The sequence below is a fragment of the Anabrus simplex genome, chromosome 6 (assembly GCF_040414725.1).
Source record: "Anabrus simplex isolate iqAnaSimp1 chromosome 6, ASM4041472v1, whole genome shotgun sequence".
NCBI classification, from domain to species: domain Eukaryota; kingdom Metazoa; phylum Arthropoda; class Insecta; order Orthoptera; family Tettigoniidae; genus Anabrus; species Anabrus simplex.
Window position 1 is genome coordinate 30,991,558 of NC_090270.1, and position 13,853 is coordinate 31,005,410.

At 42.9% G+C, this 13,853-nt stretch overlaps 1 protein-coding gene across 1 annotated transcript in view; it reads right to left on the reverse strand.

Annotated features, from left to right (window-relative positions):
* The window catches only part of LOC136875844 (KH domain-containing, RNA-binding, signal transduction-associated protein 2-like), a 253,220-nt gene that overhangs the window by 195,594 nt on the left and 43,773 nt on the right, over positions 1–13,853 (reverse strand). Inside the window, exon 4 of the mRNA XM_068228213.1 lies at positions 188–334. Coding sequence (XP_068084314.1) covers positions 188–334 — 147 coding nt within the window. The remainder of the gene's footprint in view (positions 1–187; positions 335–13,853) is intronic.

Sequence of the window (13,853 nt, forward strand, 5' to 3'; positions counted from 1 at the left end):
CCATAATATGCAAACTGCAATTTTTATGGACGAATTTTCTGCGCAAAAATTGGTTTGCTTAGTCGCCAGAAATTTGCGCAAGATGTGTGAAGTGGTTTGTTAAGCAGCAAACTTTGCATTCGGATACAAGTAACTGGCCAACGACTAGCAACACTTAAAATAATTAATATACTAGAAGTTATCTTACCGGAACGAGAAACCTGCGAACTTCAGCAAGAGCATAAGCAATCCGCGCATGCGCCTCAGCAGGAGGAGCAAACGCTGTAATTTCAACGTGGAGATCGTCACTTAAATGTGAGAATTTTGGGTCTCCGGAGCAGCGCAGTTCTTCTTCCTGTAAAGAAAAGAGAAACTTTCGTTAATGGGCACAGAACACCGGATAGAACAATAACCTAGCTGTTATATTTCAAAAATCAAATTCTCGAAGAGTGCCGGATGGAATTTTCAGCTGGAAATTCACTGAATAGAGTATCAATAACTAAAATCCCTAATACTCAAAAGAAAACAAGATGATCTACAAAGAAGTATCTCGGATAATTTTTAGATACTAATAGCTTCTGCCTCCAGAAGGTATCATCACCTTGACGAAGGCAAAATATTTATGCCGGGTGGTTTGGAGGCTTTCGTGGTCCAATGATCCTTAGAGCTATGTCGGTGGGAGCATACGCTCGAGGTAGGGCCACCCAAGCCGGACAGGTCTAAAGTGATGATCCAGACTAAGAGTTGTACCCTGGTCCTCCAGGTTGGGGGTAAAAATAATAATGTCGTGTGTCCTCCGGAGAGGCCTGGTGTGGGTCTTTTTCTCATAGACGGCCTATTAGGCGACCTGCATGTCTATTATGATGAGGGCCCTACCTAGGATGTTTTCTAATGCTGAATACGTCACAAACACACCCAGCCCCCGAGCCATTGAAATTAACCAATTAAAGTCCCCGACCCGGCCGGGAATAGAACTCCGGACAAACGAAGGTCAGTATGCTGACAATCCAGCCAACGAGTCAGACAGGTTGGGGTTGGGTGTAGGGATAACTCCCCTACCTCGTGGAAGGAAAACTGTTATGGATAACTTAAGACTGCCTAAAACGAAATCGGATAACTTGGTGAAGGAAAGCTGAGGACCGAGGAGAATGGAGGCAAGTGATTAAGGATGCCAAGGACCTCTATGGACTGTAGAGCTGACCAATAAGTAAGTAAAGACTATTGAATTACGCGGAAACTGAACATTTGTGGTAGTGAGCATTGATCCTTTCCAGCAGAAAGAAATACGACCTAGGCCACCTAGGCAACCGACACGAAATCGGGAGGTTGTGGGTTCAGATCCTAGTGGTGTCCGGTTGGGCATTTTTGATCTGTGCTTGCCATCTCTTCATCACGTACTCTATGTACGTAACATGACCAAGTATGTTGAAAGTCGATTTCGATTTGGGGTAGTGTTAACACTGTCATTGCACCAGTATCTAAAGGAAATATTCGGTGGTGCCGCCGTACCGTGACGTCTTTGAAGTGCCCAGATCTGACCACGTGTGGCCTGATTGAGTGTAAACACCGTCTGTGCTGGTTGTGGCAAAGCGACGTGAATTTCGAACAGGATATGATAGTGGGGGCCAAATGAATGGAGCATTCCATTGATGAAGATGCACGGATATTACGTGCCTCATCGAAGTTGTCAGGTGTGTATCGGAAATACCTCATGGAAGATATTACTACCCACAGTGAACAGTGTAATGGCCAACCACGGGTGCTTTAATGATCGTGATAAGCGACGTCTAACAAGAATTATCTGTGGTAACAGACAAGCCGCAATGGTTCAAATCGTGTCTACAATCAGTGCAGGAGTTACTACACTAATTCAGCAGGTAAGTGTAGCGTTCGTTAATATCAATGGGATACTGGAGCAGTAGACCTACATAGTGTCACACCTGGGCGTTTGACGTTGCAGTTGGACTTTTGAGAACTAGCGACTCGCAACTTGATCCGATGAGTCCAGTTGTTTCTATATGATGAAAGGTTTCGGAGATGGCGCAAGCCCCTTGAATGCATTGACCCCAGTTGTTAAAAAGACACCATGTAGGCTGGTGTTAACTCATAATGTTGTGGGGTGTGTTCAGGTGGAATGGTCTGGATCCACTGATCCACCTGAAGAGTGCGTTCAGCAGTGCTCCTATGTTGAATTTCTTGGTGACCACTTTCAGCCCTCCATGGACATCATGTACCCCTACAACGGTGAGATATTACAGAAGGATTGTATAATATAGTACCTTTATTTCCTCCTGATCCATACAGAATTCCCAGTTGGATCATTTCGCTGGAGAAAACATAACAAAAAAACACAAAAACAAACAAGGTATATGGAGTTAATCTACGTCTTGCGGCACGTGTGCCTGCACGGGTCAACCCCCTACTTCTCACCAGTCGCGGATACCAGCAACCTGGGGCGGAGCCCCTCTTACAAGCCACCAGCCTCCTCCAGTCTCCTATCCTACAATCACTCTCGTCTCACCTCTCCCCTGCTCTCTACGGTATCCAATAGGAAACGAGGCTACCATAAATAGTGAACCTGAACCTACCGCATACTCCCAAACGTCTTTTCATTTGTTGAGTTTTACCGGGCTAGTTGGCCATGTGGTAGAAGCGCGCAGCTGTGAGCACGCATTCGAGAGATAGTGGGTTCGAACCCTACTGTTGGCAGGCCTGAAGATGATTTTCCGTGGTTTCCCATTTTCACACCAGGCAAATGCACGTTTCATCGGATCAAAGTCATCCATAATGGATTCAAAGGACATTCCGGAGAATTTCAACGACTTCCGTTGTTCATATGATATTATGTGGGGCGTGGTGTTGATGTCCATCACACCCAAGAGCATGAATCTACGAACGGTAGGAGGATGTGGATTCCTATCCAGTTGTCGTTGGTCAAAATTTCAACTGGTGTATTTTTCTACATTTGAAATCGATGCCATGGTGAGTTGCTGCACCTGTCCGAGCTAAACGAGGACCTACAAGGTACTAGAACACTATACTATGATTTTTGGCATGTCAGTGTATAATTTTTCTAACCTAAAATATTGTATTCATCAGTATATGGTTTTCTTCCAGACTTTTCACTGACCGTCATATATGGAACGTTGAGTTAATTGGTGACCGATTACACCATTCATTACTTCACGTACCCGTACAACGATGAGATGTTCAAGCAGGATAGTGCACCGTGTAATCGAGCCAAAGTTGATCAGAATTGATTCAAGGAAACTCCTTGAGCTCCTTGAATCCTTGAGCGTCATTGTCTGAAGTTTCAGATATGTTAGCTGAGTTGCACAAAAGTAAGAAGTTAAACAGAGTTAATTGGTGCTTTAATAGTCTGTAGTTTTTTTCTTTCTTAATCTGCTTACCCTCCAGGGTTGGATTTTCCCTCGGACTCAGCGAGGAATCCCGCCTCTACTGCCTCAAGGACAGTGACCTGGAGCGTGAGAGATTGGGTCGGGGGAAAAAAGTGGGGAGGAGGACCAGTACATCGCCCAGGTGGCCTCACCTATACTGAACAGCTACCTCGGTGGGGGATGGTGGGATTTGAAAGGATAGATAAGGAAGAGGGAAGGAAGCGGGCGTGGCCTGATGTTAGGTACCATCCCGGCATTTGGCTGGAGAGAAGTGGAAAACAACGGAAAACCACTTCCAGGATGGCTGAGGTGGGAATCGAAACCACCTCTATTCAGTTGACCTCCTGCGACTGAGTGGACCCCGTTCCAGCTCTCGTACCAATTTTCAAATTTCGTGGCAGAGCCGGGAATCAAACCCGGACCGTCAAGGGTGGCAGATAATCACACTAACCACTACACCTCAGAGGCGGACATACTCTGTAGTTACAGCAATATTCTTGTGTGATTATTGCTAGCTGGGTGTGGCTCTTGCACGGAAAACCATTCGACGAGGGCGACAATCTCAGTCGTGTATGGAAAACTGCGTGTTATTGTGCTGGTGTATGAGTGTATGAGTTTCAGTAATGTTCGGAAAAGCATAAATACCCACTACCCGAGCCAAGGGAATTAAACATGAAAGATTAAATTCTCTGGCCGAGCCGGGAATCGACCGCGTAGTACTTTGAAACGGAGGTCAGCGTGCTGACCATTCAACCTAGAAGCCGTACTGTATTCACGATTTACCCGTATAAGTGATTATAAATGCAGGTACATTAATTACTATTCTCATGCTCCAGCTTATCGGGAAGCAGACATCGTATTGTTAAGTTCCTCTTCACTCATCAATCTAACAGCGCGGACAACGGGAGAGATGTACATTTTTATAAACACGTTTTGAACACATCAATCTGTGCACTGTGAAGTTAATAGGCGTTGAAGTTGATTTCCACTGGATGTACTGATGAAATATTGGGAAGGAACTCCAAATAAAATATGATGAAAGTATCGGGAGAGAGGAGGAGAGTTAAAAATGGTCTTAATATATTTGATGAAATATGTAAATGGAGGAGCTGATTTTGAGGACAGCAGCAGCGGCGGAGACGAGCAAAAGTGGGGATGGTAATTGACGTTTGGACTGAGTTGAATACGATTTAATGGGGAGGATTGTCACTCAACTGAATTTCGGGTAACATCGATGGCACACAGTAGTAGTACATTCTTTGAGAGCCCCTTCAATGAAGTTAATGGGCAGCAGATAAGTGGTCGAAGAGAAATATTGCAGAATAGATGTGGCTTTTGTTGGGTTAAAAGATACGGCCTTAAAATGGAAGGTAAATTTCAATGCAAGTTTGCTTTTGATAAACAGTCCTGCTCCATGCTGTGTGCTTAGAGAGCTGGCGTTTGATCAAACGTGTCGCGGGTTAGATTTTCGGACAGGTCGGGGCTTTTAACCGTAATTCCGACAGCTCGAGGGTTCGGTACTTGTGTCAAGTTCAGCAATAGAGGCTCACAGAGGCGCAGGTCGCCTATAGATTGTCAGCCGAATGTACCCGTACCAGGTCCCTCCGCGGGCCCCACGATTTTAAACATATAAAAAAATTATGACGATAATGGAAGTCTAACCTCTTCGTTGAAGGTTACAGTAGTGGCCTACGATTCAGAGAGCCCTGGGTTCGATTGCGACATTCGGTTAATTCCATCGAGCTTGATATCTGCAGTCGCTTAAGTGCGGCCAGTGTGCACTATTCGGGAGATAGTGGGTTCGAACCCCAATGTCAGCAGCCCTGAAGATGGTCTTTAGTGGTTTCTTATTTTCACATGAGGCAATTAATAAAGACCACGGTCCTTTGTTTCTTCCTCCTCGCCATTTCCTCTCCCATCGTCACCATAAGACCTATCTGTGTCGGTGCGACGTAAAGCAACTAGCAAAATAAACAATAACGTAACATATTTTCTTCCTCTACGTATCAGGAATGTACCCTGCATGTTTGGTCGTACCTTACCGGGACAATCTATCTATGCAAGGTGGTCTTTACTACGATCCAGTTTTATGTATCACGTCTTATTCACTTCTTTCTTATTAATCTGTTTACCCTCGAGGGTAGGTTTTTCCCTCGGACTCAGCAAGGGATCCCACCTCTACCGCCTCAAGGGCAGTGTTCTGGGGCGTGAGACATTGGGTAGAGGCATACAACTGGGGAGAATGACCAGTAACTCGCCAAAGGCGGTCTCACCTGCTATGCTGAACAGGGGCCTTGTGGAGGGATGGGAAGATTGGAAGTGATAGGCAAGGAAGAGGAAAGGAAACGGCCGTGGCCTTAAGTTAGGTACCATCCCGGCATTTGCCTGGAGGAGAAGGAGGAAACAACGGAAAACCCCCTCCAGGATGGCTGAGGTAGGAATCGAACCCACATCTACTCAGTTGACCTTCCGAGGCTGAGTGAACCCCGTACCAGCCCTCGTACCACATTTTAAATTTCGTGGCAGAGCCGGGAATCGAATCCGGCCCTCCTGGGATGGCAGCTAATCGCACTAACCACTACACCACGGAGGCGGACAGGTTAAAATTTTACAAAATAATATTAGTGAAATAAAAAAGTAAAAACAATAACAAATAATTTCAAGAAATTATTTCAAAATATTGATGTGGTTTCGTCTATGGCCTTGATTGAAATAATCCATTACCTACCCTTGGCAATGAACCAACAGAAGCACTGTCCGTGATCTTGACTGATGTTCCATCCTTACACCGCGGAGGGAATTTTTTTTTTTTGCTACATGCTTTACGTCGCACCGACACAGATAGGTCTTATGGCGACGATGGGATGGGAAAGGCCTAGGAGTTGGAAGGAAGCGGCCGTGGCCTTAATTAAGGTACAGCCCCAGCATTTGCCTGGTGTGAAAATGGGAAACCACGGAAAACCATTTTCAGGGCTACCGACAGTGGGGCTCGAACCCACGATCTCCCGGATGCAAGCTCACAGCGGTAAAAGTTCTGCTGGCTGTAAACAGCTTGAATTTCAAATATAAAACATAAGATGTCAGCACAGTGGCGTGATAATAGCCTTCACCCTATTCCCACTGAAATCTCATTTTTCTAAAATTTGTTTGTTACATCCTTACTGCGGGAGTTTTTCAGTTGAAGATCTTTTTATGTAGTTATGAGGGTATTTTGGGGCTGTCGTAAAAATGTAAAGGACAGGGCCCCAATTTCAATATGTATCCAGTGTTTGGGACCCACATCAGGGTTGCTTGATTAGTGAACTGGAAAGGATCGAAAGGAAAGCAGTACGATTTGTTCTGGGTGATTTTCGACAAAAGAGTTTAATTACGAAAATATTAGAACCATTGTGCTGGGAAGGCTTGTGAGTAAGGAGAAGAGCTGCTGGACTTTTACGGTAGGCTCCGGGTTTTGATTTTGGAGATGACGTGTAACGGCATTATTAAACAAATAATGTCGAATGGTGTTTATAAAAATAAGGAATATAAAGTTGGGATTCAAGAGGATTCATTGTGGGAAATATTCTTTAATATGAAGAAGGTCTAGGAATAATTTACCAAGGACGATATTCGACAAATTTTGGACTTATTTCATATGATTTAAGAAAATGTAGGTAATAAATTGATAGGGAATACGTGAATTGGGTGACAACCTTTAGATAAAGTATTTGCATTCATTCATTCATTCATTCATTCATTCATTCATTCATTCATTCATTCATTCATTCATTCATTCATTCATTCATTCATTCATTCATTCATTCATCGTATGCAGTTTCTAGCTGTTGGCCAGGTCTGCTTCGAACATAAGCACCCCCATCTCCTCTTGTATTCCCACCACTTCTCTCTCGTCACTCTTGCCCAGTCCTCTCTTCTCCTCTGTGCACACTCTTCCACTCCTTTTCTCTACCTGTCTCTTGGTCCTCCTCTTGGTTGTTTTCTTGTTATCTCCATTTGGTGCATCCTTTCCTCTGTCATTCTCTTCATCTGTCCATACCATGGAAGTATACATGCCTGTATCCTGTTCTGTAGTGGCTCTGTTTTTACTATATCCATAACCTTCTCATTTCTCATCATATTGATTCTTTTCACTCCTATCCTTCTTCTCAGAAACTGCTTTTCACTTGCCTGTATCCTAATCACAGCTGTCGGCCTCATTACCCAAGTTTATTACAGTACGTCCTGTATTCCATTTCTTTTTCCTTGAGGACATCATTGCTCGAATTTAGGCTTCTGACACGTTTCAGGAATGCTCCTGCTTCTCTTCCGTGTTCAATTATTTACTTATCATTTCTTCCACTTTCCTCTGTGATACTTTCCGGGTACTTGAAACTATCTACCTTCCTAACCTTTCCCCTCTAAGCATTATCCCTCTCGTAAGTCTCTCTTTCTTTCTAGTTATGATCTCTATCTCACTCATTCAGGAATTAAATTTCATTCCTCGTCGCCATAAGACCTATCTGTGTCGGTGCGACGTAAAGCCCCTAGCAAAGAAAAGAAAAAATTTCATTCCATATTATTCCACCTCATCCTCCCATGCAACTGACTGTTCCTGGATAACCTTTTCTTTTTCCCCTCAGACTATCAGGTTATCTCCAAACATTATCGCTCTCATTTTTCCTTTCCCAGTTTTCTTTGCCTCTTTTGCCAGTAGCTCGTCCATGAAGAGTAAAGGTGACAGAGCACTTCTTTGTTTTAATTCTCTTTTCTGTTCAAGAATCAAAACGAGGAAATTGAGCAAAAATGATCAGTTATAAATGTATTAAATAGTAAATTGCTTAAAGATATTGAAAATACGTTTCCGCTTTAGTAATGTTATTGAACGTGCTATTCTTTATCAGAGTGGCTGTGAGAACGGTGCTAAGTTTATATCGGTCTTGATATTTATTAGTAAGGCCACAGACTATAACAACGTATCCAAGATTATAGCATCCCTTATCATAAAGAAGACGATCCTTCCCAGAGTTGCCTTGTTAACTTCATTCGCTGACAACGGTCTTCTTGGTTCTTTGATAATTGAAGCTTTGTCTGAGAAGCAAACACTAGACGACTCCTATTGATTGAGGAAGGCTTTCTCCGGGAACAGTATCAGAACAATGCATTCTGGTGTTCATAAAAGGAAGGACTTTAGGCCTAGTGAGGATAGTACATTGATGAAAGATTTAACAAGTAACCACGAAGCCATGTCACGATTCCGGAGACATATTTCGGATCGGTTGAATGAGCAGCCACTTTGCACCTCTGTTTAACAGAAGAGCTGCTGATTCAGGCGCGATCGCCCGAAGAGAGCACACAAAGCCATTCCCTTCCTTCTAATGTTCACAATTAATAACGACCTATTTTGTTGCTCGCTTTCCTTGTTTTGGTGTTTTTGGTGTGTTACGTCCCACTATTATTGTGATTTTCGGAGACGTCGAGGTGCCAGAATTTCGTCCCGTAGGAGTTCTTTTCTTCTTATTTCATAATCCATTTACCGTGCAGGGTTTGGGTTTTTCATTGAACTCTGCGAGGGATCCGAACACTACCGCCAGAAGAGCAGTGTCCTGTAGCGTGAAACTGTGGGTCGGGGGATACAACTGTGAAGTAGGACCAGTACCTTGCCCAGGTGGCCTCACCTGCTATACTGAACAGGGTCCATGTAAGGGGATGGAAAAATTGGGAGGGATATACAAGAAGAGGGAAGGAAGCGGCCGTGGCTTTTGGTTATGTACGCCGGGCTGAGTGGCTCACACGGTTAAGGCGCTGGCCTTCTGACCCCAACGTGGCAGGTTCGATCCTGGCTCAGTCCGGTGGTATTTTAATGTGCCCAAATACGTCAGCCTCGTGTCGGTAGATTTACTGGCAGGTAAAAGAACTCCCGCGGGACTAAATTCCGGCACCTCGGCTTTTCCGAAGACCGAAAAAATAGTTAGTGGGACGTAAAACAAATAACATTATTATTATGGTTAGGTACCATTCCGGCATTTGCCTCGATTAGAAGTGGGAAACCACCGAAAAACATTCCCAGGATGGCTGAAGTGGGAAACGAACCCCCTCTTCTCAGTTGACCTCCCGAGTCTGAGTGGAGTCCATTCCAGCGCTCGAACCACTTTTCAAATTTCGTGGCAGAGCCGGGAGTCGAACCCGGGCCTCTGGGAATGGCAGCTAATCACGCTAACCACTACACCGCAGAGGCAGACCAGGAGTTATTTTAAGTGCCAGAAAATATGCCAACACGAATCTGACATATATTACCAACTTCAAATAACATCGGACTGAGGCAGGATCGAACCTGCAAGTTGCGCTCAGAAGGCCAGCGCTCTACCCTCCGAGCTATTCAAACCGGTTTAATTACAGTAATAATGCTATTGGTTTCGCGTCATCGCCGAGTAGCCGAAATATTGTTCAGCAAGTGTTCTTTTACGTGCGAATAAATCTGATGGCAGGACTTGGGAGTGAGCCGAGATCAATCCCGTCAGTTAGGCCTCAGAATTTCGTCTGGCTATTGTATCACTTGTTGAATTTTTCCCTCTAGCATTTGAATCAAGGTGTAGTAAAGCTAATGCAGTGAGCTCGCAGTTGCGATCAGCAGTATTCTGTAAGAAGGAAGTCAGCTCCCAGACGAAACTATCTTTACATCGGTCTGTTTTCAGACCAACTTTGCTTTACGGGAGCGAAAGCTGGGTGGACTCAGGATATCTTATTCATAAGTTAGAAGTAACAGACATGAAAGTAGCAAGAATGATTGCTGGTACAAACAGGTGGGAACAATAGCAGGGGGTACTCGGAATGAGGAGATAAATGCTAATTTAGGAATGAACTCGATGGATGAAGCTGTACGCATAAAACGGCTTCGGTGGTGGGATCATGTGAGGTGAATGGAGGAGGATAGGTTACGTAGGAGAATAATGGACTCTGTTATGGAGGGCAAGAGAAGTAGAGGGAGACCAAGACGACGATGGTTAGACTCGGTTTCTAACGATTTAAAGATAAGAGGTATAGAACTAAATGAGGCCACAACACTAATTGCAAATCGAGGATTGTGGCGACGTTTAGTAAATTCTCAGAGGCTTGCAGACTGAACGCTGAAAGGCATAACAGTCTATAATTATAATGTATGTATGTATGTATGTATGTAGTATTTGGAATGACTTGAATTACACGAGTCTTCTTGCGAGTCCACCAGGTTTTCATCTTTTCGGAGTGTGCTTTCTTCCATGCATCAGTCGACTTGGGACTTCTCCTTGATGAACTTGTCCAAGTTTGTGTCTGAGTGGCCCTCAGAGTTGAATGTCCTTTCTGAGATTCCATATTTTAAAAGATCCTCATCGATCTCCACCAACCAAGGAGGAATCGTTTTGAGACTTCTGAAGTAGGATAAGAAGCGTTTACAGATTCTCTCACCTGGCAATCTGTTGAGATGAGCGTAAAAAGTTATCCTTCTTTTCCGGATTACTTTTGATATTATTGTACATGTACCGGAGGTACACCAGCTCCGTGCGTTTAAAACGAGCACCTATCAGAAGGCCATTGTAATACGAACGGTGAACCTTCTAGTGAAGGAAGTTTGACCGTTTATTGTCAGATGCCTCTACTGTCGACTTACGTGCTCCTCTGGTGCGAGGATGAACAACTAATTTTTAAAGTAATTTTGTTGTGTCAAGGTTTTCAAAACTGAATTGCTTGTAGATTGTTTTCGGTGTTCTTATGTTACTAGCACTTCTACCTCTTCCCACCTGCTTAATATTTTAGCCAATCATGATTTCTGATATTTATTGAACCAACCAATAGAAACTGCTGGTGTGGACAGGGCTTCGGCCAGGACATTTGGGCCATGTTGTCTTTCGATCGCTCCACTCAACAGGTTTACAGTGTGTTCATAGAGGAGGAAGGGGTCTTGCCTCGTCCTTCTCCGCAAGGCCCACCAGCTCAAGGTAATGGCAGACTTGTTTTAATCATGTAATAGTCTCAGAAAACTAACTCGAGGAGAAGGATTCAAAATCCTTTCTTTATGTAACCTTTCAATGTAAATTTTCAGTCAGGTCTAAAGACTTCTTTCTTTAAATTCTGTTTTTTACGTGCGTCGCCCTATAGAGATCCTTTGCCTCTATTTGCTTCGTGTGATATGAACCTCCATGTAATTGGAATGGAGGAAGGGAACGTTAAGGACGACACAAACACCCAGTCCCCGGGCCAGGGATATTGATCATTTACAATTAAAAACCCCTGACCCAGCCGGTAATCGAACCCGGGATCACCGGGTGAGAGGCGGATGCTTTTCCCCCTACACCGCAGAGCCGGATTCAAAATACCTTAGTCTAACTTAGGGACTAAAGAGTGTGAAACCTCATGTGAAACCTGGTGTTGAGGTGACTGTGATTTCGTAAACTTTAAAATTTGCATTTTTTAAATTAAAAACAGCCTCTGTAACTTCGGGCCTTAAGCCCACAAAGGGTTTTAAGTACGTTGAAGTAAATTTCAAGGGAGTGCAAGAGTCGCCTCCGAACACTTTGGATTACGGCTGACAACATTAAATCTTTTCTTTTTCCGCTAACATCATGTAGAATAGGCACTTTTTTCCTCTGTTTATCTATTTAAAAGTAACTTAGACTATAGACTATAGAGAGTGACTACTGTTTGTTTTTGTAAAATTGAGACTGTGCCTGTGAGAGGCGTGAATCTTGTGAATTTTGGAGAATAGTCTCCTATTTAATTGTGTTGGGCAATGATGCTCTTTTTAATGTAGTAAATTTTTGAAGTTCAGTCTCCTTGATGATTAATCGAATGGAGCAGTGGTGTTCTGGTAAAATTTGTAACTTGGGAGCTTCAGGCTCATTCTGTTAAATCGTTGTTGTCTGATTATTCTAGGCTTTTCTAAGATAGTTTATCGAGCTCACGAGCTAATATTTGTCTATCCATTTTTTTTATTGTTTAACAAAGTTTTAAATCTGAAAAGAAAAACATAAGGAAAGAATTATAATTTGGATTTTTCGATTTTTAAATTACTATTTTATCTTTTCTCTATCCACCCATTCATGCCCGAACTTTTTTACACCTCCCACCTCTGCGTTCCACTGAATCCCCGAAACATTATTATTATTATTATTATTATTATTATTATTATTATTATTATTATTATTATTATTATTATTATTATTATATGTTGGGTATTCAGCCCAAAGGCTGGTTGGATTCTCAACAGGTTCACCATTAGCTGTCATAGATGGCTTAGGTGTCACTGAAGAGGCGTACTAGGGAAATGAGGAGTGAGGTAGTTTCGCGTTGCTTACCTCACTGAGCCAGAAGTTGCTATTGCACAACAGTCTGCCATGCCCACTGAAATGCGTGCACCAACCGACCCTATGAGCGACATTTTCACAGCATTCATAGCAGGGACTGGCTGCATAGGCAATGGCATTACTAGCGTCACTCATACCTCAGCCACTTTTATATTGTCAAAGCCAAGTATAAGACAGAGACAGATCAATGAAAGTAACAATTTTATTCTAGCCCATAGCAGAAGACATAGTGCACTGTAAACACTACATTTGCCAGCAATTATTATTATTATTATTATTATTATTATTATTATTATTATTATTATTATTATTATTATTATTATTATTATTATTATTATTCAGTGGTTTTATGAACAGTTAATAAGAAGCGGGTTATGGGATGCCGCAGTTCGTAGTCGGAATTCATCCATTCTGACGTCAGCATGCCGTCTGTTTTGTAAAAAATCTATCCATATATTCGTCTTTTTATCCTGCAGTTCTTGATTTAAAGCTTGGTATTGTGTCGTAGAAGGCAATGATATTTTTAATCGCAGTACTTCTATGTAGAACGGCCGTCTTGTGAACCCAGAGTTTAGTCTCGAAGGAGTGTTTTTTGCCAGGCAGAGAACTTTTCTAAGATACATGGCTTTTACTCTTTCTAGTGTAGCTACGTTATTCTTCGATAGGTGTTCCCAGGTAATGGCTAAGGCGTATACATCATGGGGTCTGTTTGCACTTAGACATTCTTCTCTTAGCAGTATGTACGTTATTAGGAACGCTCTGCCATCTGTTGAATATATTCGTAATTTTGGAGAGGTTAAAGAATCAAAGAGTATCTAGCAGAGAATAGTATTCTTCCATGATCAGAGGGTATGTATAGTCTCAGACTTGATATTTTATGCCTTTCCATGTTGAACAAGCGCCGCAGCGCGAGTGAAAACAGCGAGCACGAGGTCCGGAAACATGGCGTCGGAAAAGTCTAGGCGAGAACTCAACTACATACGTTGAATACGCGAAAAAGTGATCGTGAAGAAAGAGACTTTGCTTTTATCTTTGAGCGGAAAGACGTGTACATACATGTAAATAATGTTAAAATTAAGTTAAATGTAGAATATAAAATGTATAAAATAAGACGAAACTAAGGATCGTTCATACAAGGGTAATGTTATGCAAGGAAAAG